The sequence below is a fragment of the Grampus griseus genome, assembly GCF_964374135.1.
Source record: "Grampus griseus genome assembly, chromosome: 13".
NCBI classification, from domain to species: domain Eukaryota; kingdom Metazoa; phylum Chordata; class Mammalia; order Artiodactyla; family Delphinidae; genus Grampus; species Grampus griseus.
In genome coordinates this window covers 72,913,279-72,941,260 of record NC_139007.1, presented here as the reverse complement: position 1 = coordinate 72,941,260, position 27,982 = coordinate 72,913,279, and the positions used below count along the sequence as shown (strand labels likewise).

At 36.4% G+C, this 27,982-nt stretch overlaps 2 protein-coding genes across 4 annotated transcripts in view; both read left to right on the top strand.

The window, feature by feature from the left end:
• The first annotated feature begins 2 nt into the window (after positions 1-2).
• LATS1 (large tumor suppressor kinase 1) lies at positions 3-27,982 on the top strand. 3 transcript variants are annotated; one of them, XM_082668681.1, is made up of 7 exons: positions 3-442; positions 4,738-4,885; positions 10,286-11,799; positions 14,512-15,094; positions 17,514-17,696; positions 17,902-18,008; positions 24,101-27,982. In XM_082668681.1, exons 1-7 carry the CDS (start codon positions 101-103, stop codon positions 24,608-24,610), a joined length of 3,387 nt encoding a protein of 1,128 aa, XP_082524807.1. In that variant the 5' UTR covers positions 3-100; the 3' UTR covers positions 24,611-27,982. The 3 variants fall into 3 exon arrangements, 1 of the variants encoding a protein (XP_082524807.1); XR_014297596.1 differs by lacking the exons at positions 17,514-17,696; positions 17,902-18,008; positions 24,101-27,982 and adding an exon at positions 13,215-13,277 and having other exon boundaries at positions 14,512-14,627; XR_014297597.1 differs by lacking the exons at positions 17,514-17,696; positions 17,902-18,008; positions 24,101-27,982 and adding an exon at positions 13,215-13,281 and having other exon boundaries at positions 14,512-14,591.
• The window catches only part of KATNA1 (katanin catalytic subunit A1), a 53,142-nt gene continuing 43,149 nt past the window's right edge, over positions 17,990-27,982 (top strand). The window contains exon 1 of the mRNA XM_082668683.1: positions 17,990-18,008. The gene's annotated coding sequence lies outside the window, so the exon portion shown is untranslated. The remainder of the gene's footprint in view (positions 18,009-27,982) is intronic.

The window sequence follows — 27,982 nt, the reverse complement described above, 5'->3', positions numbered from 1 at the left end:
TACAAAGGATCTTTTTCAGTTTTGCTCAAAGGAAAGCTCTGAATCTATCAAGTAGCTCTTAAAGAAGTCTTTTGTGTGAGTTATATATATAGATGTTTTCATGAAGAGGAGTGAAAAGCCAGAAGGATATAGACAAATGAGGCCTAAGACCTTTCCTGCCAGTAACTACACTGGCAGCAGCCGACAAATGCTGCAAGAAATTCGGGAATCCCTTAGGAATTTATCCAAACCATCAGATGCTGCTAAGGCTGAGCATAACATGAGTAAAATGTCAGCTGAGGATCCGCGACAAGTCAGAAATCCACCCAAGTTTGGGATGCATCATAAAGCCTTGCTGGAAATTCGAAACTCTCTACAACCATTTGCAAATGAAACAAGTCGGAGTACTTCAGACGTTAATCCACAAATGCTTCAAGACTTGCAAGCTGCTGGATTTGATGAGGTAAGAATTTTTAAAAACAAAAAAAAGGGTTTTCCTTACCTTACACTACATAACACTTTTTAGGTGACCTCCTGCCCAGATGTTTCCTTTGAGAGAATTTAACTATGTATAGAAATTTGTATATTCTATCAACAAAGAATGTTGTTTACAATTTCATTAATTATTAAAACAAAATAATTATTATTTCTTTAGTTTTCTCTGTGGTTCTGAGATTAAAAGGTCAAGTCATGAAGTCAGAGTGGAAGTGCAGGTGAGGAAAGCCACAAGTGAGGGCAGGGCAAGGACATCTGTCTGTGTGCGGTAGTTTCCCTGGTGAGGGTGAGCCGAGTGGCTGTTTTAGAAATGAGGGCCCTAAGGGGATGAAGTTTAAGCTTATACTACAGAGAAGGAAGAGCGGCCAGAGACATCATTCAGCACTTAACGCTCACAGACCTCTCAGACTCAAAGCTTAACTTCAGAGAAACTAAAAATTTACTTGTTGATCAGTTTCCAAGAATTTCAAGTTTTTTTGGTGAAATTTCAGTTTATGTCAATTATGCTAAGTCTTTAATATTTACTTTTAAAACTCATTTTTAAAGTTTTCATAGTCTATTATTTAATCATACCCATTTTGTTTAGGTTACTAATAAAATTTATTTTCCATGATTACATAGTTTAGATGAATATTTTAGATAGCAGAAATCATTTTAGGTAAAAATTGGCCATGGAAATTGTAACTAAATGTGAATAATCAAGCATTGATTACATTTTCTTTCAAAATGATAGTAACTTTTTTCCTGATTATAAAAATAATATCTATTCCCTGTTAAAAATTAAACCATATAAGGAAGAAACTAAAAATTAGCTCCACTACACAAAAATAACTGCCCTTAAAATTCCTTCACCTTGTTAATATTTTAGTGACCACGTTTTCAGATATCTCTGTATTTAATTTTAAAAATGAGAACGTAAGTATGCATTATAGTAAAGGATTTGAAAAGGGAGATTTACTACTAAACTAGGAAGAAAAAAAGATTATTCTTTCTGGCTCATTCTCTTCACTTGATTATTATTATTTCCTATTAATTTTATATTTAAGTGTTCTAAATATATTGGATTTGCACCAGAAAATATATGGGGGTGGGGGAGGAGAGGAGATCCTGGGATGTTTTCCTGGTTAGTAGTTGGAGGATTAAGGAAATGGCTTGAATGGAGAGTCTCTTAAAGTACTTTCTTCCTAATCCTTTAGCCAAAAGGCAAAGAATAAAGAGAAGGCTGAATCATTGGTCTTATTCTTTCCTCTTACATATTGCTAGGGAAAGGGAGTTTAGAAAATCACATGGCTATAAAGGCCCTTAAGTGGTAATGTGTATGTCAGATAAATCACATCAGTAAATATGTATTTATGGAGCCCTTACTGTGTGTGAACCTGTCAATCAGGATAGGGAATCATACCAAAGATGGTCTGTACCTTTAAGGAACTTAAAAATTTTTTCTAATGTAGACAGTTTTAAGAAGTGTAAGGCATTGGTCAGTGCCCTGTTCTTTATTTGTTGGCAATAATAACAATAATTGCTTTGCATTACAAAGATATGTTAGCTTTACTGCAATCACACATTTCAAAATTGTTTACCTTTTGACATTAATAGCCCCTTAAGCAAGGTTGCTTTACTAAAAGCATTTAGACATTTATCCAAATAACGAAGGAATGGTATTATATATACTCACAGTGATATAAAGAATATGGCAATTTTACTTCTTCTACCTCCTGAATCACTCATTCTGGTAGCTTCCCATTATGTTGCAGAATTTGTTCAAGATCCTAACTTGATACTTCAAAATTCTTATCTAGTTTTCGCTTTTTTTTTGCCGCACCACGCAGCTTATGGGATCTTAGTTCCCTGACCAGGGATTGAACCCGGGCCCTCGGCAGTGGAAGCACACAGTCCTAACCACTGGACCACCAGGGAATTCCTTTCACTTCATTATTTTTATCATTTCATAAACTCTAATCTGTTCTTTAAGTATGCCAAATTCAAGGCAGTTGAAATTTTTTGAGAATGTTTCTGGTGCTCTATAAAATTAAAACCTTAAATATTTCAAGATTAATTTTCTCGTAGGAATAAATGTTAAAAATTAAGGATTGATGCATTCTTGGGGCACATAAAGCTATAATCACTGCAGTGTATTTTTGTTTCTAAGCCTGAAGAACAAAAACATAGTAATGGGGACATAATGTTTTCTTAGCACATAAGACTTCTATTCCAAAGTTACTGATTTAAGGGTGCTCTTTTTCACACTGGCACTAAGACCCCCACTTAAGGAACACTTGGTTGATACTGCTACCGGTGTAAAAAATATTTTAACATATAGCAATAAAATTAAAAAATCAAAGCCAGCATAATCACCACCAAAATCACAGGCTGAAATTCTAGTGCATTTAACGATATGGTTCCTACAATGTTGAAAAAGAATGGTGGGTGTCAGTTTTCTTACCAACTGAGATAGCGCTGCCATGTGATATTAGCATAAATACAATTACAGTTAACTTGGTTTAACCACTTTTAAAGTTAAGCACTCCCTGGTGAATTTTAATTTGGATGATTTGTATTATATTAAATTTGCACATAAAGTGAGACTTACTAATCCTTTGTATCTCACTACAAATTTGCAAAGTCTGATTGGCATAAAATGTGACCACACTGTACCTTTTTATCAGTTAAGGATTGAGTTTGGTTGCTTTTAATAAAAATCCAAATAATAATGCTTTAAACAAAATAGTGACTCAGTTTATACAGCTAGTATCGGTTCAGTCTCTTAAAAATATCAAACTGCAACTCTTAACGAATCTCTTGAATTTTCCTTCTTGGTGGCAACATGCTGTAGCACAGGTGTCATATCTATTGTCTAGGAAACAGGGTGCAGGAGGGACCAGCACGTAAATCAGGGATAGCAATATTCTTCCAAAAATCCTTGGTTTTTGTCTTATTGGTCAGAATTTTCATGTGGCCGCTGTAGCTATAAGGAAAACTTCTTTCAAAAAATCCTAGTAACTTTTTCTAAAAAATGGAGACTAGGTCTTGAGTAGGCAACAAGTCTCTGCCGCAGCCTTTTTTTGCTTGGCCTCAATCATCTCCAGTCATTTTGAGTAAGAGGATCATCTATCAATAGCCTGGTCACCCGTTAGTCTTATTAAGCCATTTCTCATTTAAAAATATTGTTTGAAATACTAAATCCTCTAGGACAAGTAAGTAGCTGCCTCCCCCTTGAAAAATGTGTATCAGTATACTTTTTGCATGTTAGTGTATAATTTATGTTTACATATAAAATAAGGGACACGGAACAGAGCAGGAGGACAACCCATATCTGAGCTCCAGGCGCCGTGCTTTTACATGTTTTCTTGTTTAATCCTCACGTCAACTCTGAGTGTACTACAGATGAAGAAACTGAGCTCTGAAATGTTCAATAAGTTACCAGGGTTCACACAGTTCTAAAGTGGGGCACATAAATCTCCAATCACTGGAGTGTATTTTTGCTTCTAAGCATGACAGACAAAGCATAGTAATGCAGGGCTACTGGAACTCAACCTCTTTGGTTCCATTTGATTCCAAACTCCCTGTTTTTTCTTTCATACCATGTAGCCTCCTAAAGTCTTCATCAAATCATATAAAGTCTGAGTGTTTTTCCTCTACCATTTGTCCTATATTTGTGTCCTCATAAATAAAATTCTGTGAAAATGTAAACTCTAAGAAGGTAGGAACCAGAACTACATAGCTCTTTTACTAGTAAACACAATGATAAAGATGCTTAATAAAATACTTTAACAGTACGAAAGAGTGGTTTCCAGTATGTTGATTGATACCTTTTTAACAATCTGATAGTCTGTTTGTTTATATAAGAATCAAATTAAGAATGAGAAATTCAGAAGCATGTTGTTACGATTGTATCTGGGAAAAAACCCTAAAAGAAAACAGTAATACATTACATAAAGGTGAAAATATTAAAGAAACATTTGAAGAGTTTGAGCGTTTGTTTTCTTTAGTAATTTGAGATTGTATGGATTTTTATAGTTTTACTGTGCTGTATAGTATATCCTTGTAGCTTATTTATTTTATACATAGTAGTTCGTACCTCTTAATCCCCTACCCTTATCTTGCCCCTCCCCGCAAAGTAGTTTTACAAACAGGACATTAAATTTTGGCTTGGGGCCTTGTTCTTCAAAATTATGAATTTCTCCAGTGGAAGTTATAGTGTTGTTTCCTTCTTATTAATTATAAGATTTAAATTTTATTTCTGTTTTTAAAACTTCATACCAGGATATGGTTATACAAGCTCTTCAGAAAACTAATAACAGAAGTATAGAAGCTGCAATTGAATTCATTAGTAAAATGAGTTACCAAGATCCTCGACGGGAACAGATGGCTGCAGCAGCTGCCAGACCTATTAATGCCAACTTAAAGCCAGGTGATTAATCAAATTTTTTTCCTAGTCTCTTATTTTATAATACTTAAAAATATTTAAGTATATAAAGTGTTTTGTCTTAGAAATTGTTAGAAGCATCACGGTAAGTGAAAGCCTCAAGCTAGAAAAATAACATCATAGTGTTACACCAAAATGAATTTGCAGATGGGGCCCTAAAGTTCCATAGGTAACTCTGGTTGCAGTCTAGCAGTCTAGGTTGAGAACTGCTTGATTGCTTATAATGCAACTGAAATATTTTCCTTTTTAACCATAAATATAATTCAGACTATTCCTTTTTTATGTATATAATCTTATTGTAAAACATGTTCATCATAGATATTTGGAAAGTAAGTAAGCGAAAAAAACGCTATTAATACCCACAAGATTTTGGTATGTTTTGTTTCTCAGTCAAAAACTGGAGTGGGTTTATATGTGTGTATTTTGATTCTTATTGTTTAAGCAAAAAATGGGGTCATACTAAAACCTACTTTATTCACTTAGTATACCATGTATAACTTTCCTTGTTATTAAATGGCCTACAGAATACTTAGCTACAGTAAGGTAGACTTATCACATATGTTATTTAACCAGTCTCATTTTTTGACATTTGCCTTGTTTCCTTTTTTTTTTTTTTTTGCCATTATAGACAGCACTGCAGTAAATTCCCTTGTACCTAAATCTTTGTACATTCCTGATGATTTGGTAAAAGTAAATTTTCAAAGACTTGCAAGAAGTTTTTCTCGTAGGCATACCTCATGTTATTGTGCTTCACTTTATTGCACTTCGCAGACATTTCAGTTCTTACAAATTGAAGGTTTGTGGCAATCCTGCATCAAGCAAGTCTGTCGGTGCCATTTTTCTTTTTCTTTTTTTTGCGGTATGCGGGCTTCTCACTGCTGTGGCCTCTCCCACTGTGGAGCACAGGCTCCGGACGCGCAGGCTCAGCGGCCATGGCTCACGGTCCCAGCCGCTCTGCGGCATGTGGGATCTTCCCGGACCGGGGCACGAACCCGTGTCCCCTGCATCGGCAGGCGGACTCTCAACCACTGCGCCACCAGGGAAGCCCTGTCGGTGCCATTTTTCAAACAGCATTTGCTCACTTCATGTCTCTGTGTCATATTTTGATAAATATCAAAATATTTCAAACCTTCCACCAGTAAAGATTATGACTTGCTGAAGGCTCAGATGATGGTTAGCATTTTTTTAGCAATAAAGTATTTATTAATAAGATATGTACATTGTTTTTTAGATATAATGCTATTGCCCACTTATTAGACTGTAGTATATATATGTGCATATATACATATATTATATATATAAAGTGTAAACATAACTTTTATATGCACTGAGAAACCAAAAAGTTCACATGACTGACTTTATTGCAATATTCATCTAACTGCACCGAACCCGCAACCGTCTCCGTCCGAGGTATGCCTGTATTGCTGACCAGAAAGGTGTTGCCAACTTGTTTTGTCCCAGTCAGTTTAATATGAGAATGCCTATATTTGTAAATCCTAGGTATTATCCTTTTTGTATATTTAATGATTGTGAAAATACTATCATTTTACATTCACATTTCTTTGGTCACTGGTGAGCTTAAACATTTGTTTATTATTTTTAAATTGACATTTTAATTCTTTCCTAATCTTGTATTTTTTAATTGATTTATAAGAGGCCTAATTTTTTCATTCTTTCAGCAAATTTTTCTTGATCAACCACTATTTCAGGCCCTTTGCTTGGCATTGGATATAAAGTTCTTGCCCTTTCGTGGAGTTGAGATTCTAGTAAGGGAGCTCAAATACACAAATACATGTAGAATTACAACTATGTAAGTATGAATGAAGAGGGGACAGTTATGTGGTACTATGGACTTATATAATAGAGGGATTTTTGACCTGATCAAGGAGATGAGAGAAAACCTTCCTGTGAAACTGATACTAGAGCTGATACCTGAAGAAAGACAAGGGTTAATGGGGATGGGTTTCATGAGGAGGAGTGTTCCTATGCATGGCTTGTTTGGCAGGTTTTGATGTCACATTCGAAGAAATGAAAGTGGCTAGAACGCTGAAAACAGAGTATAAGATATGAATGGAGAAGTGCATAGGGGCCTGACTATGCAGGACTGTCTATTGATTTTATCCTAAGAGCAGCAGGAAGTTATGGAAACATTTCAAGCAGGGTAATGACATGATTAACTTTGTGTTTCAGAAAGATAGCTGCAATGGATGAGAACGGATTAGAGAGAGCAAAGGAGGGTGTCTGGATAGACTTGATAAGAAATACAATTCACAGGAAATGAAGGTAATTTGGACTAGGGAGATGGTGGTGGAGAAAATTGAATGAAATAAAGAGATAGGAGGAGTAAAATTGACAAGGACATGGCGATAGATTGCATATGGTGGGTGATAATGGAGTGGGATGACGCTTAGGCTTTTGGTGTATAAAAATGGATGGTGATACCTCACATTATGAAAGGGAACGCTAAGGGAGGACAGGATTTGGTGGAGAAAGATCATAAGTCTGGTTTTAGACATAAGGTTTAGTTAGGTTCATTGAGTTATCCAAGCGAGGATGTCCCATTATTTTGCAGAACTTGTTCAGGATTCTAACTTGGTACTTCAAAATTCTTTCCCAGTTTTCGCTTCTTTTTTTTTTTTGCCACGCTGCGCGGCTTGTGGGATCCTAGTTCCCTGACCAGGGATTGAACCCGGAACCAGGTGATGGATGGTTCGTCCATGTGGATGTTGAAGTTATAGAATGTTGTCAGGGCTTAGGGTAGACTGCCAGAGTTATGGGTGAATGAGGGCGAGCAAGTAGGTGTTTATTGGGTGACCAGTAGAGGAATGAATGTGGCCTCCCACAGATAGCATGAGCTTCCAAAGAACTGGCTTTTTAAAAAGAGTTTGCAGAAATAACAATGATCTAGAAGCATAAATGGAGAGCAAAGAAGTGGAGTTCCACCTTTTAGCCCAGTTTATTTTTGAAGAAAACCTTGATTGCAAAGGACTGAAAGGAAAGTAATGTCAGCAGACGATAACCAGCTTTAAGGACGTGGGGGGAAAGCTTGGAGCAGAGGTTAGTGATCGAGGGGCATTTGCTAGTTATAGAACAGAGTGTGTCTAGAGGGCAACAGTGGGAGGGTTTAGGAAGTGGAAGAACACAGAGAACTTTATGGGAGGTGCAGAGCAGTAGGGATGGCAGTGTACTTGAGGGTTGCAGAGATTTCGTCTTACCTGGTAAAAGCTGGGAGAGTGACTTGGTGCATTTGGCCTCAGCTGACTATCCGAGGAAGGTGACACCGAGCCTGTGGTCAGAGGACTTGTCTAGCTTGCCCAGAGTGATGACTTTCCCTGAAGTCATAGACCCAAGATGCTGCCCAGCCTAGATGAAATAGAATGTTAAACTGTACATTCTGAATATTTACCAGGTTTTTTTCATGTGTTATTAAATGTATTTTCTCCCAGGATGATGTTGACCCTTCAGATTTGTGGGTGTTTCTTGTTTTGTTCTGAATGGTACTAAGTGTTTTATGTATTTAAATCTATCAGTCTGTTACTGTATGTTCTCTACCTTTGTCATACTTGGGAAGACCTTCCCAGGAGGTACAAAGAGGTACCCCAATATTATCGAATGTTCACTGGTTTTCTCCTAGTACTTGTATGGTTTCATCTTTAACATTTAAATGTTTAATCCTTCTGGAATGTATTATTTATATGTATCATATCTTATACGAATGTATTATATATATTTTTTAAATGTATTATCCTTTTCTTAGTGACCAGATTATTTTAAATACTTCGGTTTTTTTTGGTATGTTTTCTTGCCTGTTTAATTTATTTGGAAATTCCATTAAATAGAGACTTTGTAAATCTCTACCTTATTTAGTGTTCAGCTAATTATCCCCTACTGCCTTTTTTTGTTTTAAAAGCCATACTGAAATGTATTTAAAATTAGTGTTATATCTATGAAAATTACAAATGGACACATCCTTTGGCTCAATAATGCCATTTCTAATAATTTGTCTACTTAACATATATATGAAATGGTATCCGTACAAAATTCTTCATTGCTTTTTGTGGGGGAGGGGTAAAACAAAAGACTGGAAACAACCTTAACAGCCATCAGTAGGGAAACTGATTAAGTAAATTTGGGTACATCCATATAGTGAAAAACTGTAATAACATTTTTTAAAGGTAAAGAAACACTTTATGTACTACTACAGAATCTTCAGTTTTTTTAATGAAAAGACCCAGGCACAATAGTATATATAGGAGGTATACTTTTTTTTAATTTAAGTGTAGTTGATCTACAGTGTTAGTTTCTGATGTACAACAAAGTGATACAGTTATGCATATACATATTCTTTTCCATGGTTTATTACAGGATATTGAATATAAGTTCCCTGTGCTCTACAGTAGGACCTTGTTTTTTATCCATTCTGTATATAATAGTTTGCATCTGCTCATCCCAACCTCCCAATCCAACCCTTCCCCGCCTCCACCCACCCACCCACCCTTGGCAACCACAAATCTGTTCTTTATGTCTGAGTCTGTTTCTGTTTTTTAGGTAAGTTCATATGTGTCATATTTTAGGTTCCACATATAAGTGATATCATATGGCATTTATCTTTCTTTTTCTGACTTACTTCACTTAGTATGATAATCTCTGGTTGCATCCATGTAGCTACAAATGGCATTATTTCATTCTTCTTTATGGCTGAGTAATATTCCATTGTGTGTGTGTGTGTGTGTGTGTGTGTGTGTGTGTGTGTGTATTTTATATATTTTTATATATATATATATATATATAATATATATATACCACATCTTCTTTATCCATTCATCTATCAGTGGACATTTAGGTTGTTTCCATGTCTTGGCTATTGTAAATAGTGCTGCTATGAACATAGGGGTGCATGTATCTTTTCAAATTATAGTTTTGTCTAGATATATGCCCAGGAGTGGGATTGCTGGATCATATGGCAACTCTATTTTTAGTTTTTTTGATGAACCTCCATACTGTTCTCCACAGTGGCTGCACCAATTTACATTCCCACCAACAGCATAGGAGGGTTCCCTTTCCCTTTTCTAGTACTGTTTACTTGTGTATTCCTAAAATATCTTACTGATGACATTAGTTACCTTCAGTGACATTGGTTGCCCAAGGGACGGGGTGGGTGTCCTTTTGTACTGCTTGAATTTTGAGCTATGAGAATGTGTTACCCAGTCAAAAATAAATAAAATTTTAAAAGGTAAAATAAAAGCACATACTCAAATTTGATTTTTGTGATTCTTGAAAGAGAATTATCATTTAGTAGTGTTAGAATTCCAAGCTAAATTTTTCGAAAGTAAGAGGTTAAAAAAACATGTTTTTTTTTTGTTTGTTTTTGTTTTATTCCCATAGGGAGTGTGCAACAATCAGTTAACCGCAAACAAAGCTGGAAAGGTTCTAAAGAATCCTTAGTTCCTCAGAGACATGGCCCACCACTAGGAGAAAGTGTGGCCTATCGTTCTGAAAGTCCCAACTCACAGACAGATGTAGGAAGACCTTTGTCAGGATCTGGTATAACAGCATTTACTCAAGCTCACCCTAGCAACGGACAGAGAGTGAACCCCCCCCCACCTCCTCAAGTCAGGAGTGTCACTCCTCCACCACCTCCAAGAGGCCAGACTCCCCCGCCAAGAGGTACAACTCCACCTCCCCCATCATGGGAACCAAACACTCAAACAAAGCGCTATTCTGGGAACATGGAATATGTAATCTCCCGCATCTCTCCTGTTCCACCTGGAGCCTGGCAGGAGGGCTATCCTCCACCACCTCTTAACACGTCCCCAATGAATCCTCCTAATCAGGGACAGAGAGGCATTAATTCTGTTCCTGTTGGCAGGCAACCAATCATCATGCAGAGTGCTAACAAATTTAACTTTCCACCAGGGAGACCTGGAATTCAGAATGGTAGTGGCCAGACTGATTTTATGATACACCAAAATGTTGTCCCTGCTGGCGCTGTGAATCGGCAGCCACCGCCTCCATACCCTCTGACCCCAGCTAATGGACAAAGCCCTTCTGCTTTACAGACAGGAGGATCTGCTGCTCCTTCATCATACACAAATGGGAATATTCCTCAGTCTATGATGGTGCCAAACAGAAATAGTCATAACATGGAACTTTATAACATTAATGTACCTGGACTGCAAACAACTTGGCCTCAGTCATCTTCTGCTCCTGCCCAGTCATCCCCGAGCAGTGGACATGAAATCCCTACATGGCAACCTAACATACCAGTGAGGTCAAATTCTTTTAATAACCCATTAGGAAATAGAACAAGTCATTCTGCTAATTCTCAGCCTTCGGCTACAACAGTCACTGCTATTACACCAGCTCCCATTCAACAGCCTGTGAAAAGTATACGTGTATTGAAACCAGAGCTGCAGACTGCTTTAGCACCTACACACCCTTCTTGGATACCACAGCCAATTCAAACTGTTCAACCTGGTCCTTTTTCTGAGGGTACCACTTCAAATATGACCGTTATGCCGCCTGTTGCTGAAGCTCCAAACTATCAAGGTCCACCACCACCTTACCCCAAACATCTGCTACACCAAAACCCATCTGTTCCTCCATATGAATCAGTCAATAAATCTAGCAAAGAGGAACAGCCGAGCTTGCCCAAGGAAGATGAGAGTGAGAAAAGTTATGAAAATGTTGATAATGGAGATAAAGAAAAGAAACAGATTACCACTTCACCTATCACCGTTAGGAAAAACAAGAAAGATGAAGAGCGAAGGGAATCTCGTATCCAAAGTTATTCTCCTCAGGCATTTAAATTCTTTATGGAGCAACATGTAGAAAATGTACTCAAATCTCATCAGCAGCGTCTACATCGTAAAAAACAATTAGAGAACGAAATGATGCGGGTAAAACCTCTTTTTAAAAATTTTTTATTTTTATTGGAGTATAGTTGATTTACAATGTTGTGTTAGTTTCAGGTGTACAGCAAAGTGATTCAGTTATACATATACATATATCCACTCTTTTTTAGATTCTTTTCCCATATAGGCCATTACAGAATATTGAGTAGAGTTTTGTGCTATACAGTAGGTCCTTATTAGTTATCTATTTAATATATAGTAGTGTGTATATGTCAATCCCAATCTCCTAATTTATCCCTCCCCCCTCCTTACCCCCCTGGTAACCATCAGTTTGTTTTCTACATCTGTGACTCTATTTCTGTTTTGTAAATAAGTCCATTTGTACCATTTTTTTTTAGATTCCACATATAGCGATATCATATGATATTTGTCTTTCTCTCTCTGACTTTACTCAGTGTGACAATCTCTAGGTCCATCCATGTTGCTGCAAATGGCATTATTTCATTCTTTTTTTACGGCTGAGTATAAAACCTTTTAAAATGTCCATTTTTATACTTGATTATGTATTTGCTTATTTATTTTAAAATACTGTGGTCCAGTATTTTTCTTTCTTTTTATCCTAAATATATTATCAATTATTTAAAAGTCAGTAAACATTAAGTATTTTTGATTATACCATTTTATTTTAGCATTTCATGATTTACTCAGAATTTTTTATAATAAAGTTGTAATAAATTAAGAAAAGTACAGTTTACAGTGTGTAGTTTAGGTATGCATAATCCCTTTAATGGAAATTGGAGCAAGGGTTTTTTTCTAGAGTTTACACATTATCTTACATTTTAAAATAAACTAGAAATATCTGGGTCCCATCTCTTGATAAACTTATGAAACATTTATTTTTATTTACAGTAGTTTTTGGGCTTGGGGGCTTATTCATCAGATTGGTCTTATTAGAAAGTGTCAGACACATCTCCTTTCAGTTATTTCCCCTTCTGATTTTATTTTTATAATGTACTAGAAAAATATGTTGAAATCATTAAATCAGACTACTAAAAAGGAGATCAGAATAATTAAACACTTTAGATTAATATCTGTTGTTGATTCCATGTAGATCTCTTCACTAGATATTACGGTGGTACTCTCATTATTATTTTTATCCTGTATTTACAGTTCAAAGTTTTGGCTCCTAATCTTACATCTAGTGCTCAAAAGCCAAGAGGCTTAAATTTATGTTAAACTTCCTTATGAAACTTGAGAGAGCCATTCTTTTAAAATGATTTTTCTAAATCTGATTTCACAGTATAGTTACTCCTGCTATAAATTGAATTTTGTGAGGTGAGAAATACCATGATAACCTGTATGACTTATCCATATTTAGCTCTTAGGATTTCTTACTAAAGTCTGTCTGTATGTATTTTCTTAGTTTATTTTTCCTTTTTCCTCTTCACTTTCACTAATAGCTGATTTAAACTTTTATGGTGTTGGAAGCTTTGCTGACTTCTGTAGCCTCCATTACTGTGTAGGCAAGTAAGATTTTTAGAGAAATAGTTCTGTACTAAGTCTGGCATGCCACCCTTAAAAGATTTTGCATGCAAACGCGCATCCTAACAGAAGCATGAGGTTGCTATATTTTAATTAGTCTTGCATTTCTAGAATTATACTCTACTTTTCAAATCAAATTCCTTTTCTATTGAAATTCTTTTTTATTTTTTTTTTGCGGTACGCGGGCCTCCCACCGCTGTGGCCTCTCCCGTTGCGGAGCACAGGGTCCGGACACGCCGGCCCAGCGGCCATAGCTCACGGGCCCAGCCACCCTGCGGCACGTGGGACCCTCCCAGACCAGGGCACGAACCCAGATCCCCTGCATTGGCAGGCGGACTCTCAACCACTGCGCCACCAGATAAGCCCTCTATTTAAATTCTTAAGTTAATTCTTCATTAACTAGTCAAAAATGAGCTATTCATTCCTTCTGAATCCAGGTATTCCATGTCTACTTAGACGTTGGTTTTTGTTTTATCTGTTTTTTTGGTATCTTCATAAGTCACACTGACTATTCTTTGAAACATTCCAAAATATCTAAAAGATACCTTGTAATCAAAAAAGTTGTCCCTTTTAAATAAGGTAGGACATACCCTTTGCATTTTGCATTAGTGGTGGCTGTGAGTCCTACCCTTACTCTAATGCCCTGAGAAAGATAAAAGGAAAGACTGACTGTTAATGAGTGGTTAGGTTAGGAAAGACATTCTTTTGTTCTCAATACATCAGTTTTTTAGAATAAATGAACCTGAAGTGGAAGAATTTCTTTTCATGAAGGATAAAATGAAAAGACTATTTGAGGCATAGGCATTCCACAAAGAGATGCATATAATGAAAGCAATCTAATTACGTAGTTTGGGATGAATATGCATGGAGAGATAGATGAGGGTGCATGTTAACATGTTTGGCTATTGCACACTGGGAACGTGTTTTTTGAGTGCATTAGAGAAGAGTAGAAAGCTGAACATTGATATCATCTTCTCCTTGCTCTCTACAGCAGACTTTGCATATACACTCACCTTGTGTATCCTGTTAACTATTTCTTATGCTGCACTTTTGATAATTAATTTTCTCTGAAGTATATTCTAGATTTCTAACATGCTTTATTAAAAATTATTATGCATTTAACCTTTAAATATATGCCTGAATTTTTTCCAAGCAATTTCTTAATATTCAGTATAGAAGATAATTCCTCATTTAATATTTAGTTTATTTGCCTAGGTTGGATTATCTCAAGATGCCCAAGATCAAATGAGAAAGATGCTTTGCCAAAAAGAGTCTAATTACATCCGTCTTAAGAGGGCTAAAATGGACAAGTCTATGTTTGTGAAGATAAAGACATTAGGAATAGGAGCATTTGGTGAAGTCTGTCTAGCAAGAAAAGTAGATACTAAGGCTTTATATGCAACAAAAACTCTTCGAAAGAAAGATGTTCTACTTCGAAATCAAGTTGCTCACGTTAAAGCTGAGAGAGATATCCTGGCCGAAGCTGACAACGAATGGGTAGTTCGTCTTTATTATTCATTCCAAGACAAGGACAATTTATACTTTGTAATGGACTATATTCCTGGGGGTGATATGATGAGCCTATTAATTAGAATGGGCATCTTTCCAGAAAATCTGGCACGATTCTACATAGCAGAACTTACCTGTGCGGTTGAAAGTGTTCATAAAATGGGTTTTATTCATAGAGATATTAAACCTGATAACATTTTGATTGATCGTGATGGTCATATTAAATTGACTGACTTCGGCCTCTGCACTGGCTTCAGATGGACGCATGATTCTAAGTACTATCAGAGTGGTGAGTAAAATCATAAAATTTGTTTGGACATTTGCATATGATTTATAATGCAATAAAATATAAGATGGTATTATCCCTGGATGGGAGCCAGAAGTCCTGGGTCAGGTCTTGACTCCACTGGATAAATATGGGTGAATCCTTTAGACACTTAGATTTATAAAATGAAAGAGTGTGCTAGAATTAATTATTTCTAAATATCATTAACATTTTTGAGTTAATCTCTTTACATTTTATTAATTTGAAATATGTCAGACAAATAACAATTTGAAAATAATTTTTAAATGAAGCCCCATACCCACCATTCAGCTTAAGAACTAGATTATTAGTACTTTTGAAGACCCTAAACAATCACCTCCTTTTCTTTCTTCCATAGGAGTATTTCAGAACGCCATAATCAGTTCTTTACTTTTCTCTACACTCTTACCACATATGTATATATCCCTAAATAATTTATTATTTCATTTTGCCTTCTCTTGAACCTTTATTTAAATGTAATCATTCTATATGTAGTCTTCGGTGTTGACCTCCTTTATTTGTTTGAGGTTCATCTGTGTTCCTGCATATAACATTTATTTTCACGACTGTTTAGGCTTCTGTTGTATGACTGTTATACAGCTTGTTTAACCTTAAACACTTTATGTACATGATTCTGTTTAATCTTCACAACGTCATTGTGAGGCAGAGTGAAGAAACCGAGGCTAAGTTAGAATAAGAAACTTGCTCGTGGTCAGACAGAAGATAAGTGTAAGGGCTAGGCTTTGAACTGAGGTTTGTCTGCCTACAGGGCCGCTGTTATTTCTTCTATACCACACTGCCTCACCAAAATCCCTCCAAGCACTAATGGAAGTATAAGTCAACCTAACATTTGTTGGATACTCAATATGACTAGGTGCTTTACATATTTTCTGATTTAATGCTTACAGCAATCCTCTGAGGTAAGTATAAGTGGCCTCCAGTGCTTCTTGTGAACACAAGTAGATTGACATTAAATGGATAAAACTGAGATACTACTAGGAGTAGATCCTGAACCTACTTTAATATTCAGCTTAACATAATTTAATGTCTCCCCAGATTCACCTGAATTACTTGGGGTTCATCTTACAAATATGATTCTTAGGCTCTATTCCAGTCTTCTGATTGAAAATCTCCACTGAGGGTAGAAATTGTATTTTAATCAAACATCCTAGATGATTATTACAGTTAGGTTAATTTCAAATATTTTTTTTCCTAGATGGTTTCATCCAGCCATGGCTTTAATTACTAGCTCTACATCAATGACTTCCAAATCTCTCTTCAGAAACAGCCTCTCCCTTTCACAAGGATTCCTAATAGATCTTTCAAACTTAACATTGCCAATCAACAACTCTTACTTTCTCCCCCTCCATATTTGTTCCCCCTCCCTTTTAGTAAATTGTACTACCACCACCCGTCCTTGATTCTTTCTCCATACCCTCCACATCTGATCCCTCAGTAAGTCCTGCTTACTCCACCTCTAAATATATCTTCAATCTGTTCACTTTTCTCCATGTGCACTGTTACCATCACAGTCCAAACTTCACTGTAATAGCCTCTTACCTGATCTCTTTTTCACCCTTGTTCCCCCTATAATCTATTCTCTATACAGCAGTTAAAGTTTTCTTTTTTAAACATTTATCAGACCTTTTCATTCTCTTGCTTCACACTCTCCAGTATCTTCCTGCTGCACTTCGAGGAAAAAGCAGACCATTTCTTTCGCTCGCACACCCTTGTGCACTGGCTCCTGCTCTATTTCCTACCGTTCTCCCCTTACGAACCACACTGCTCTTCTCTCTGGTGCTGTTGGGATTGTGTGGGCGCCTTGCTCTGGTTTTCAGATGGTTGAGTTCCTCTTATTTTTTTACAAATGTCACCTCAGTTGGTCTTCCCAAGACACCCTAGAACATTTGCCATATCACCACCCCATGTTGATTCTCTGTATGGAATGCATCACTATGTTTCTTATATATGTATTTGTTGGTTGTATTTCTCCCCTACCGAGAAGCTGCCTGAGAGGAGAATAGTGTCTTTATTATTATCGTTGTCATTTGCTGAATGAATGAAACACAAATCTAATTTGTTTGAAACTTTGTCCAGAGTAGTATTGCAGAGCAGTCTGAGTACCAAATTCTCAATCCTACCTACTCAAATGATTTTTACTGTCATCACTTAATATTGAGTAAATTACTGCATCTTAGGCTTATTTTTCTTAGTGTAAAACTTATCCTATTGATATTTCAAGAGTGCAGGCTCTAATTATTAATAAACACCATCAGTGATTTGCCATACATTGTGGCTCAGTTTGTCAACAAGGGGAAGCGTTGTTAACTCTGAACTATGACGTCAAAAGGTTAAACAGACTAGGTTTACTCTTGTTGCTTTTATTTATTTTTTTACTATACAGGTGACCATCCACGGCAAGATAGTATGGATTTCAGTAATGAATGGGGTGACCCCTCTAACTGTCGATGTGGAGATAGACTGAAGCCACTAGAGCGGAGAGCTGCACGCCAGCACCAGCGATGTCTTGCACATTCTTTGGTTGGGACTCCCAATTATATTGCGCCTGAAGTGTTGTTACGAACAGGTAAAACGTTTGTTTCATAAATAATCTCAGTATGCCTTTAGACCAGCTGAAACTTACATTAGAATATGGCTCGTTTCAGGCTTATAATAAAAGTATTAATTTTACAGTATAAATTGTTGATTTAATATTAATTTTGATTGTATTAATTCTGAGCACTTTTTAAAAAGTGCTTATGAATAACCATAACTTTGGTATCTTATTTTAGGCTATACACAGTTATGTGACTGGTGGAGTGTTGGTGTCATTCTTTTTGAAATGTTGGTGGGACAACCTCCTTTCTTGGCACAAACACCATTTGAAACACAAGTGAAGGTAAGGTGTAGAATCTATACCAAAAGAATTGTTATGAAGTCCCAATACCATACACCTTTATCAGTCCTTTACTTTGAGCATCTTAATCTAGAATTAAAGAAAGAACTTGTAAGGATACAGGAACCCACTAAAATTCCATGAGTGAACGCTTATCTCCATCATATCACTGTTCCTCATTCATACACTACATTCATATTTCATTCTCATAGAAGTTTTTAGTACCTTTTGAAGATGTATTCCAGTTTACTCTTACTACTGGCTGCTGGCTTTGTTTCCTTTCATGCACATTCTAGCCTCAAACTACTAACAAATGTCTGTATCTCCCTGGCACTTAAATGAAAAGTTGCTCACAATTTTGACCATAAATTGTCCCATTAAAAAACCCTTTAGTGGCCTTGTCTGTGGGTTAAAGTCCAAATTTGTCCTCAGTTCCTTTGTTTGTACCATTCCCTCTGTCTGGAATGTCCTTCTTTCTCTCCCATGTTTCACAACCTTCCCCCTTTCTGGTTCACTCCTGGTCATTTTAATCATTCTCTGAGAATGTCTTAAGATATCATATTTTCTATGATGCTCTCCTCAAGTTACAACTTCTGACATTGCATTTAATACATTATATTTAAAACTTCTTTTAGAATTTCTTTTATTACAGGTCTACTGGTAATGCATTCTTTCAGGTTTGTGTCAGGTTTGTTTGAAAGTGTCTTTATTTCCCCTTCATTTTAATATATATGTATATATGTAAGTATATGCATATGTATAAATACATGTATATTTGTGTGGGTGCTGTGCGTGTAAAAAATTGAATGCTTTCTCCCTAATTTCAAGAACAAGGCAAGGATGTCTATTCTAATGAGTCTTACTCAACAAAGTTCTGGAAGTCTTAACCAGTGTAATACAGCAACAAAAAAAATAAAAGGCATAAAGATTAGAAAAAAATAAAAACTTGCTTTATTCACAGATGACATAATTTTCTATACTGAAAATCCCAGGGAATCTGTGCAAAACTCCAAAAAACTAATAAGTGAGTTTAGCCAGGTTGTAGAATATAAGGGTACTACGTAAAAATCAATTGTATTTCTATAGTCAAGTAATGAACAAATGGAAAATGAAATTTTAAAACAATACCATTTACAGTAGCTTCCCCAAAATGAAATACTTAGGTATAATATTGGGTCATATTATACCTATAATTCTATTAGGTATAAATCTAATAGAACATGAACAAGATCTGAATGCTAAAAGTTACAGACTCTGATGGAAAAAAACAAGATCTTAATAAATGGAGAATCATACTGTGTTGATGGATTGGAAGACTCAACATAGTAAAGCTATCAGTTCCCCCAAAACTAATCTACAGATTTCACTCAAATCCAATAAAAATTCCCAGCAGGAATTTTTGTAGGTATAGGTGCGCCAATTCTAAAATTGATATGGGTAGACAAAGAAACTGATAACAAAACAGGGGGTTTTTTTAAATTTATTTTTTATTTATTTATTTTTGGCCGTGTTGGGTCTTTGTTGCAGTGCGTGGGCTTCTCATTGTGGTGGCTTCTCTTGTTGCGGAGCACAGGCTCTAGGCACGCGGGCTTCAGTAGTTGTGGCTCGTGGGTTCTAGAGCGCAGGCTCAGTAGTTGTGGCGCACAGGGCTTAGTTGCTCCGCGGCATTTGGGATCTTCCCGTGTCCCCTGCGTTGGCAGGCGGATTCTTAACTACTGCGCCACCAGGGAAGTCCCACAAAAACAGTTTTTTAAAAGAAGGACAAAGTTTGAGGAATCAACTACTTGATTTTAAGTCTTACTATGAAGTTACAGTAGTCCAGACAGTGTGATATTGGCAAGAGGATACACACACAGATAATGGAACAGGATAGTGAATAGGGAAATAGGACCACACAAATATGGCCATTTGTTCTTTGACAAAGGTACAAATGGAGAAAGGATAGTATTTCAACAAATGGTGATGGAAAGATTGGTCAGCCATATACAAAAAATACTGACTCAACATAAACCTCACACCTTACACAAAGATTACCTCAAAATGAGTCATAGATCTAGATAAAATATAAAGGCTATACTTTTTTTTTTTGCAGTACGCGGGCCTCTCACTGTTGTGCCCTCTCCCGTTGCGGAGCACAGGCTCCGGAAGCGCAGGCTCAGCGGCCATGGCTCACGGGCCCAGCCGCTCCGCAGCATGTGGGATCTTCCCAGACCGGGGCACGAACCCGTGTCCCCTGCATTGACAGGTGGACTCTCAACCACTGCGCCACCAGGGAAGCCCCATAAAGGCTATACTTTTAAAAGAAAATGTAGGAGAAAATCTCTATGGCCTAGGCTTAGGTGAAGAGTTCTTAGAAATGACATCAGAATCATGGTTCATTAAAGAAAAGGTTGAGAATTTGGACTTCATCAAAAATTAAAAACTTTCAGTCTGCCAAAGACATGGTCAAACAATGAAAAGACAAGCTACAGTTTGGGAGAAAATACTTGCAGGTCACATACCCAACAGCAGGCTTATCTCTAGACTATTTAAGAATCAAAAGTTAAAGAAAAACAGCCTAATCCAGTGACTTGATAGAGGTTTCCTTAAATGCCTGTATCAGAAAAGGAAAGCATGTCTCTCTCTTTAAGTATTCCTGAGAGGGTCAAAAGAAAGGCAGGCCTCTGGACTGGTCCCTCAGGGAATCACCAAGACCAACCAAAATGCACAGCCTCAAATTTTTGGAAGGCAGGGTCCTTACTGCCTACCTTGGCACCATACCAGGAAAATGGGCTGCCCTCTCCATAACCACGGTGGGGCTGAGCAATGGTGAATGGTAGTTGGTTCATGCAGACTGCTATCTTACCAAGTTTTAGCAGCTTTTCCCTTCATGAAGCACTCCCCTCGTTGCTCTTAGGGTCAAGTCAGATTCCACAGTACCAAAATGGTTGATTATGATAAGAGTTGAATTTTTTTTTCTCAGTTTAATGATTGTTTTTGTGGAGGGACTGACCACTGAGGCTTCCTATTTGTCATTTTCCATGAGATCTCACTCTACTGTGTTTTTTTTTTTTCTACTGTGTTTTTGACTATTATCTCTTTATATAGTTCTGTTAGAGGTTGCTCTAGTGATTACAAGATACATACTAAATTTTCATTGTCTACTTAAAATCAGTATCTTGCCACTAAAAGTTCAGTGTAGAACCTTACTACCATATAGGTCCCTTCATTCTCTACCCTTTGTGTCTTAGGGTTTTTTTGTTTGTTTTTTATTTATTTATTTTTGGCTGCACTGGGACCCCGCTGTCGCGCGCGGGCTTTCTCCAGTTGCAGAGAGCAGGGGCCGCTCTTTGTTGCGGTGTGTGGGCTTCTCACTGCAGTGGCCTCTCCTGTTGCGGAGCATGGGCTCCAGGCACGCGGGCTTCAGTAGTCGTGGCTCACGGGCTCCAGAGCACAGGCCCAGTAGCCGTGGCGCATGGGCCTAGCTGCTCCACGGCATATGGGATCCTCCCGGACCAGGGCTCGAACCCGAGTCCCCTGCATTGACAGGTGGACTCCCAACCACTGCGCCACCAGGGAAGCCCCGTGTCTTAGTTTTTTATACATCACGTCTACATACATTTAAAACCTCATCCAGGAGTTCCCTGGTGGTCCAGTGGTTAAGACTTCACCTTCCAAAGCATGGGCAGCTGAGATCCCACATGCCTCCTGGCCAAAAAAAAAAAACCAGAACATGAAACAGAAGCAATATTGTAACAAATTCAATAAAGACTTTAAAAATGGTCCACATCAAAAAAAATAAAAAGCCTCATCCAACAATGTTACAGTTTTTGTTTTCAACCATCAACTTATTTTAAAGAACTCAAGATGAGAATAGTCATTTGTATTTACGCAGATAGTTAGCATTTTCCTTGCTTTCCTGCATTCCTGATGTTTTATGATTCTTTCTCTATCAATCCCTTCTGTCTGAAGAACTTCCTTTAGCAAATATTTTAGAGCAGGTTTGCTTATAGCAGATCATTTTAGTTTTCCTTCATCTAAGAATGTCTTTATTTCACCTTCCTTAGGATATTATCACTTGGTAATAGAAGTCTGGGTTTCAGTTCTTGCAGCACTTTAAAACGTATCCACTTCTGTCCTCCATAGTTTTCTGATGAGAAATCTACAGTAATTCAAATCATTGTTCCCTCAAGTAATGCATCATTTTTCACTGGACACTTACAAGAAATTTTCTTTAGCTCTCAGTGTTGTAATTAAGATTTGTCTGGGCATGGATTTCTTAGGGCTTGTCCTGTTTGGTGTCTCTTGACACCAAACAGCATCTTTAATTTACAGGTTTGTCTTTTATCAGATTTGGAGAATTTTCAGCCATCATTTCTTCAAATATTTTTTCTGTACCACATATTTTTTCCTTTTGGAACTCTGACACCAACATTAGACCTTTTGGTATAGTCCCGCAGGTTACTGAGGTTCTCATATTTTCAAACTTTTTTCTCTCTGTTGTTCAGATTGTATCATTTCTATCGAGTTTTCTTTAAGTTCACTGATTCTTTCCTCTGACATCTCCATTCTGCTGTTGAGCCCATCCATTGAGTTTTTGTTTTTTGTTTTTTTTAAGTTTTTAAAGTCGTGTTTATTCACGTTGAATTTACATTCAGTAAAACGCACTCTGAAATTTGACAAATGCAATCACCACCATAACCAAAGTGTAGAACAGTTCTTCAACACCCGCCCTCCACCCCCACCCCCGTCCCCGAAACCCTATGCACAAACTCCTCCCTGATCCTTAGGAATCCACTGATCCATTTTCTGTCAAAGGGGTCAAATTTAATCATCAGAATGATCTATTATAGAAAAAAATGTAAGCACAAAAAACCAAGTTTTTAAAAGGATACTTTGAAACATACAATGTTTAGAATAGTCAAAAGAATGGGATTTAGAACTAACCTTTGTAAATTAAAGCAGCTGACAAAGTTGTCTTAAGATAGTTGTATTGCTAGGATAGCTAGTCTAGTTACTATGTTGGGCTTCAGGCTGGGGCTGGTTGGCAGAAAAATGATTTTAAATAGTTTAAATGGAATTGAATTCTACAGAAATTCTCTATGGGGCAGATACATGTTCTTGCAGATATTTGGCACCTTTTCAGAAGTTCTCCCCTGCTACCACCATGAAAGGGACAGTAAGCAAAAACCTCTACTCTGTATATATCAATCATAACATGTTCAAATACATGTTATCTCCTCATAAAGCTTTCAAGCACTAGCCCTGTTTATCAGCATCTTGAACTGGACTGAGCCGAGTTACGCGCCAAGGCCTAAAGGGTCCGTTGAGTTTTTACTTTGGTTATTGAAGAGGGGGTTTAATTTTCTTCCCTACACAGCACTGATAAGCTCATATATGAATAAGGAAGAATGAAGTTCATTTATTTAATAAATATTTATGGAGACCTACCCCTTCTCTCCCTCCCTTCCTTTCTCCCTCCCTCATTCCAGTTTATTCAAAACAATAAGTGTTTATTGAATATCTATCAATTATGTGCCAGGCAATTTGCCAAACACTGGGAAATGCAAAGACAAAACATGGTCTATAGCCTTATGAAATTTTATACTGTAGTAGGACACAGACATAAATAGATACCACAAAGTATTAGAGATATTATGCTACAAGGAAATATATAGAACTGGGGAGGCACAGTAGAAAGTCATTTCTACCGTAGGTTGAAGGTCTTAACAGGGGAACTAAAACTTACAGTGAGTCATGTAATATGAGTATAAGTTGTCTAGAGAGGAGGGAACGGAAAGAAAAGTTATTTCCCACCGATTCATTATTAAAGGTGAGGAAAGTGAGGGAATTCCCTGGCGGTCCAGTGGTTAGGACTCACACTTCCACTGCCAAGGGCCTGGGTTCGATCCCTGATGGGGGAATCTAAGATCCCACGAACTGTGCGGCATGGCCAAAAAAATGAAGTAAAATAAAAAGGTAAGGAAGGTGAACTACAATGCAATTTATTTTAAGAAAACACTGATAGTCCAGTAAGAATTTTTCATTTGAAACTTGGAGGAAATTTTTGTTTTTCTTATTTCTTTCCTTCTAATTTTTAAAAATCTTCTTTAAAGGTTATCAACTGGCAAACATCTCTTCATATCCCACCGCAAGCTAAACTGAGTCCTGAAGCCTCTGATCTTATTATTAAACTCTGCAGAGGACCAGAAGATCGCTTAGGCAAGAATGGTGCTGATGAAATAAAAGCTCATCCGTTTTTTAAAACAATTGATTTTTCCAGTGACCTGAGACAGCAGTCTGCTTCATACATTCCTAAAATCACACACCCAACAGATACATCAAATTTTGATCCTGTTGATCCTGATAAGTTACGGAGTGATGATAATGAAGAAGAAAATGTAAATGACACTCTGAACGGATGGTATAAAAATGGAAAGCACCCTGAACATGCTTTCTATGAATTTACCTTTCGGAGGTTTTTTGATGACAATGGCTACCCATATAATTATCCAAAGCCTATTGAATATGAATATATTAATTCACAAGGCTCAGAGCAACAGTCAGATGAAGATGATCAGCACACAGGCTCAGAGATCAAAAGTCGTGACCTAGTGTATGTTTAACACACTAGGAAATAATTGTAATGAGGCTTTGCAATAAGGCCTGAAACGCAGGGGTTTTTGAAGCTCTGAGAGTAAAATTATGCAAATGTAACAGAGCTATGTATGTGTGCTCTGTGTACAATTTTTTATGTTCCTAAATTATGGGAAATCCTTTTGAAATGTTAATTTATTCCAGCCTTTTTAATCAGTAATTTAGAAAAAAATTGTTATAAAGTAAATTATGAGCTGAATATTATAGTCAGTTCTTGGTACTTAAAGTACTTAAAATAAAAAATAGTGCTTTGTTTAAAAGGAGAAGCCTGATATCTATTTGTACATATGCTAAATAATTTTTAAAAAAACAAGAATTTTTGAAAATTTTTTGAAAGACAGTTTTAGTTTTATCTTGCTTTAACCAAATATGAAATATACCCCACATTTACAGAGGTGTTTTTTTTTTTCTTCCCCCATAATTTGTTTTTGGAAAAAAATAAGCTATAGAAATGAAGCCATCATGGTGGTGAGTGTTCCTAGGCTAATGATAATCTGTATAATTCACATTTTGTAACTAAGAAATACAAGGTTGAAACAGTATGCTCATCCAGATGAAAACTAGTGCAGTTTATCTTTTTATCCCATCTGCGGAATACTTAATTTTCTAACATATCTCAGCAAATTACTGGCTTTGAAAGAAGCAAAGCACTACCATTTTTCTTTTCATATTGGTATTTTTAATGCTGCTTTCAGTTTTTAAAGGGAACAAAGCTGCCATAAATTAAAATTTTCAATACTAAAAGCTAATAAGATCTTTCATATTTTTACTTTGAAATTAAAAAAAAGTTCCACATCCTAAGCAGAGAGATCATTTTCAGCTTCATATGAAACTTTAATTAAAAATTATTTGTGAGTACTTACTAGAAAAGTACTTTTTCTATATAGTGACAGTTTTGATTATGTCATCAGTAATGTTATATAGTTTTCCTCTTTCAGAACAGAGATGCATACACAGATTGTTACTGGCAAAAGAAAATGTGGCTATTTGGCAATATTTTACCTGTAGGCAGAGATTAATTGGTAAAAAAAACATTATTTAATTCCTAATTAAGGTGGCCATTAGTAATTAGGAAAAAATACATAGTGTTCTTAGGAAAATTCAAAACCTCCTAACTTATTAAGGTTAAACAGTATGTTTTTCAGCATTACTGTTATATATAATACTTAGGTATAAGGACAGCTTGTGGTTTCATACCAAAATACATTTAGCTTAACTTTTAGGAAGGGGGAAAGGGCTCTATTCTCACATTCGTAAAATTTGTATTTTATTTCCTGAAGCTCCACTGATAGGGAATTGTTTCATCAAAACAATATTTGTGGAGAAGAAGCATAATTTTAGTGATTTTTCAAACTTACAGCTTTCTTCAAATAAAAGCTAATGGAATCATGTATGCAAGTAAAATTAAAGGCAAAGCTGTTCTGGTTGAATTGGGGAGAGCAAAAAAGATTTATTAGCTCACACTTCCCTCCTTTCTATAGGTGGCCTTTCTATAGTTGGTCTTCTCAGCTTGTAAACCAGTGCATTAGCCACTATGTAATGGTAGGTCTTTGGGAGTCATTGGCCCTTCCAAGAATCTGATGAAAGCTGTGGCTTCTCTTCCCAGAAAAATGCACATCAACACATACGCACAAAATGTTGCATGCAGTTTAGCGATTTTGGATGTGTTGAAACCTGTCACAAACTCTTCGTTAGGGACCTCTGTCCTGCAAGAACACTGATATATTAAACTAGGAACTTTGCTGTAAGTTTACTAATTAGTACTCAGATTAGCACATCTTGTATAAACACTGATAATTTATGGTGTGAAAGGTCTGTACCATGTGATAAGATATCCTTAGGACTGCCTCTTGCTGGTACAGCACCAAGACATTTTAAACACACCCTTTTGAGGGCACTGAAATACATGTTTGGCTTGTTACAAGCTTAATAAATATTTCTGAAGGACTTCTACTCAGAGGATTGTAGGAAAATGCACTATATAAGATGGCAGTCTTCACTTCATGGAACGTTTGATTAGTCCTGTAAAATTCTATGCAAAACAAATTAGTTCAAGAACTTTCTAGCTCAGTACTCAAATTTTTAAGTTATCCCCCTTGTTCTTCAGGCTTTCTCAGTCAGATTTATTGCAATTTCCATTTAGTTGTTTTATTTCTGGACTATGGTGCAATACAGAATAAAACCAACTTTGTTACATTTACATTGTAGGAAAACTAAGGTGCTGTCTTCTCCCCCTCCCTCCCCCCAAAATCTGTGTTGCCCTTATTCCTCAAATGTAACAGACACTACAAATTTTGTATTCTTTTAAATTTCCTCTGACAGTATAAGCTTTTTGTGTTTATCTGAAGCAGTGTACAAGCCTTTCGTATCTGCATTTTTAGCAGTTTGGATATACTTATTAGCTGTCTTATTCCCAAACTATATCCAGATCTTCCAGTATAGAATCTGGTGCTTCCTGACCAAAAAAGATGAGAACGATGTCAAAAATCTATATGCTCTCAATTGAAATGGAGTGAAAACATTGATCATGTTTTCTTTTTAAAATAATTTTCCCACTCATTAAAAAAAAAAACTTGCTGTCTTTCTTATACTCACCCCTTTTATGCATATCAGTGGTATTTATGAAATGTGTTCTATAATTATGTAATTGTAGATACAGTTATGTATTGTCCAGTGACGTCCTAAGGCAGGCCCTGTTGCTGTATCTTTTCTACCTTATTTGTAATAGAAACTATAGAATGTATGACTAAGAAGTCACTTTGAGATTGACTTTTTTAAAAAGTTATTACCTTCTGCTGTTGCAAAGTGCAAAACTGTGAGTGGAAATGTTTTCTTCTGACTTAATAATATGTTGAAATTAGAGAATACAGTGGGAGGATTTTTAGATATTGCTGCTGCTGTTACCTAAGGTACTTTAGAAATTTTTCTTTAATAAACAAAAATCCCTTTGGTATTTAAAGTGAAACATTTAGCCTGTTTGTTTTAATCTAAAACAAAAAGTAATTTGGATCAACATAATGGTGTATTTGTAAAGCGCCTTAATAGATCCCTTTGTGAAGGCACTATACCACAGTTTACTTTTATATTGTATTATGTATATAAGTATTTTGTATTAAAATTGAATCAATACAACACTACAGTTTTATAAAATAATGCTTTGTTAGGAAAAGGAGTTACAGCATTGCAATATAACTAAATTGTTTTGCATACTTCTGAATGTAGTAGATACGAATAATCAGCCTGTGTTCTTAATGAATCTATTTGTATTTCCCCAATCATTTTCTCTAGTGTAACATTTGCTGGGATCATAATAAAAAAAAAGCAAAATTCAAATCTTTAAA

Bases quoted from the DNA above. Each gene is read 5' to 3' on its own strand.
- LATS1 (XM_082668681.1), top strand. From the start codon at position 101: ATGAAGAGGAGTGAAAAGCCAGAAGGATATAGACAAATGAGGCCTAAG. The intron at 15,095-17,513 runs GTGAGTAAAATC...TTTACTATACAG, and splicing joins TTCTAAGTACTATCAGAGTG to GTGACCATCCACGGCAAGAT. The intron at 17,697-17,901 runs GTAAAACGTTTG...ATCTTATTTTAG, and splicing joins TGAAGTGTTGTTACGAACAG to GCTATACACAGTTATGTGAC.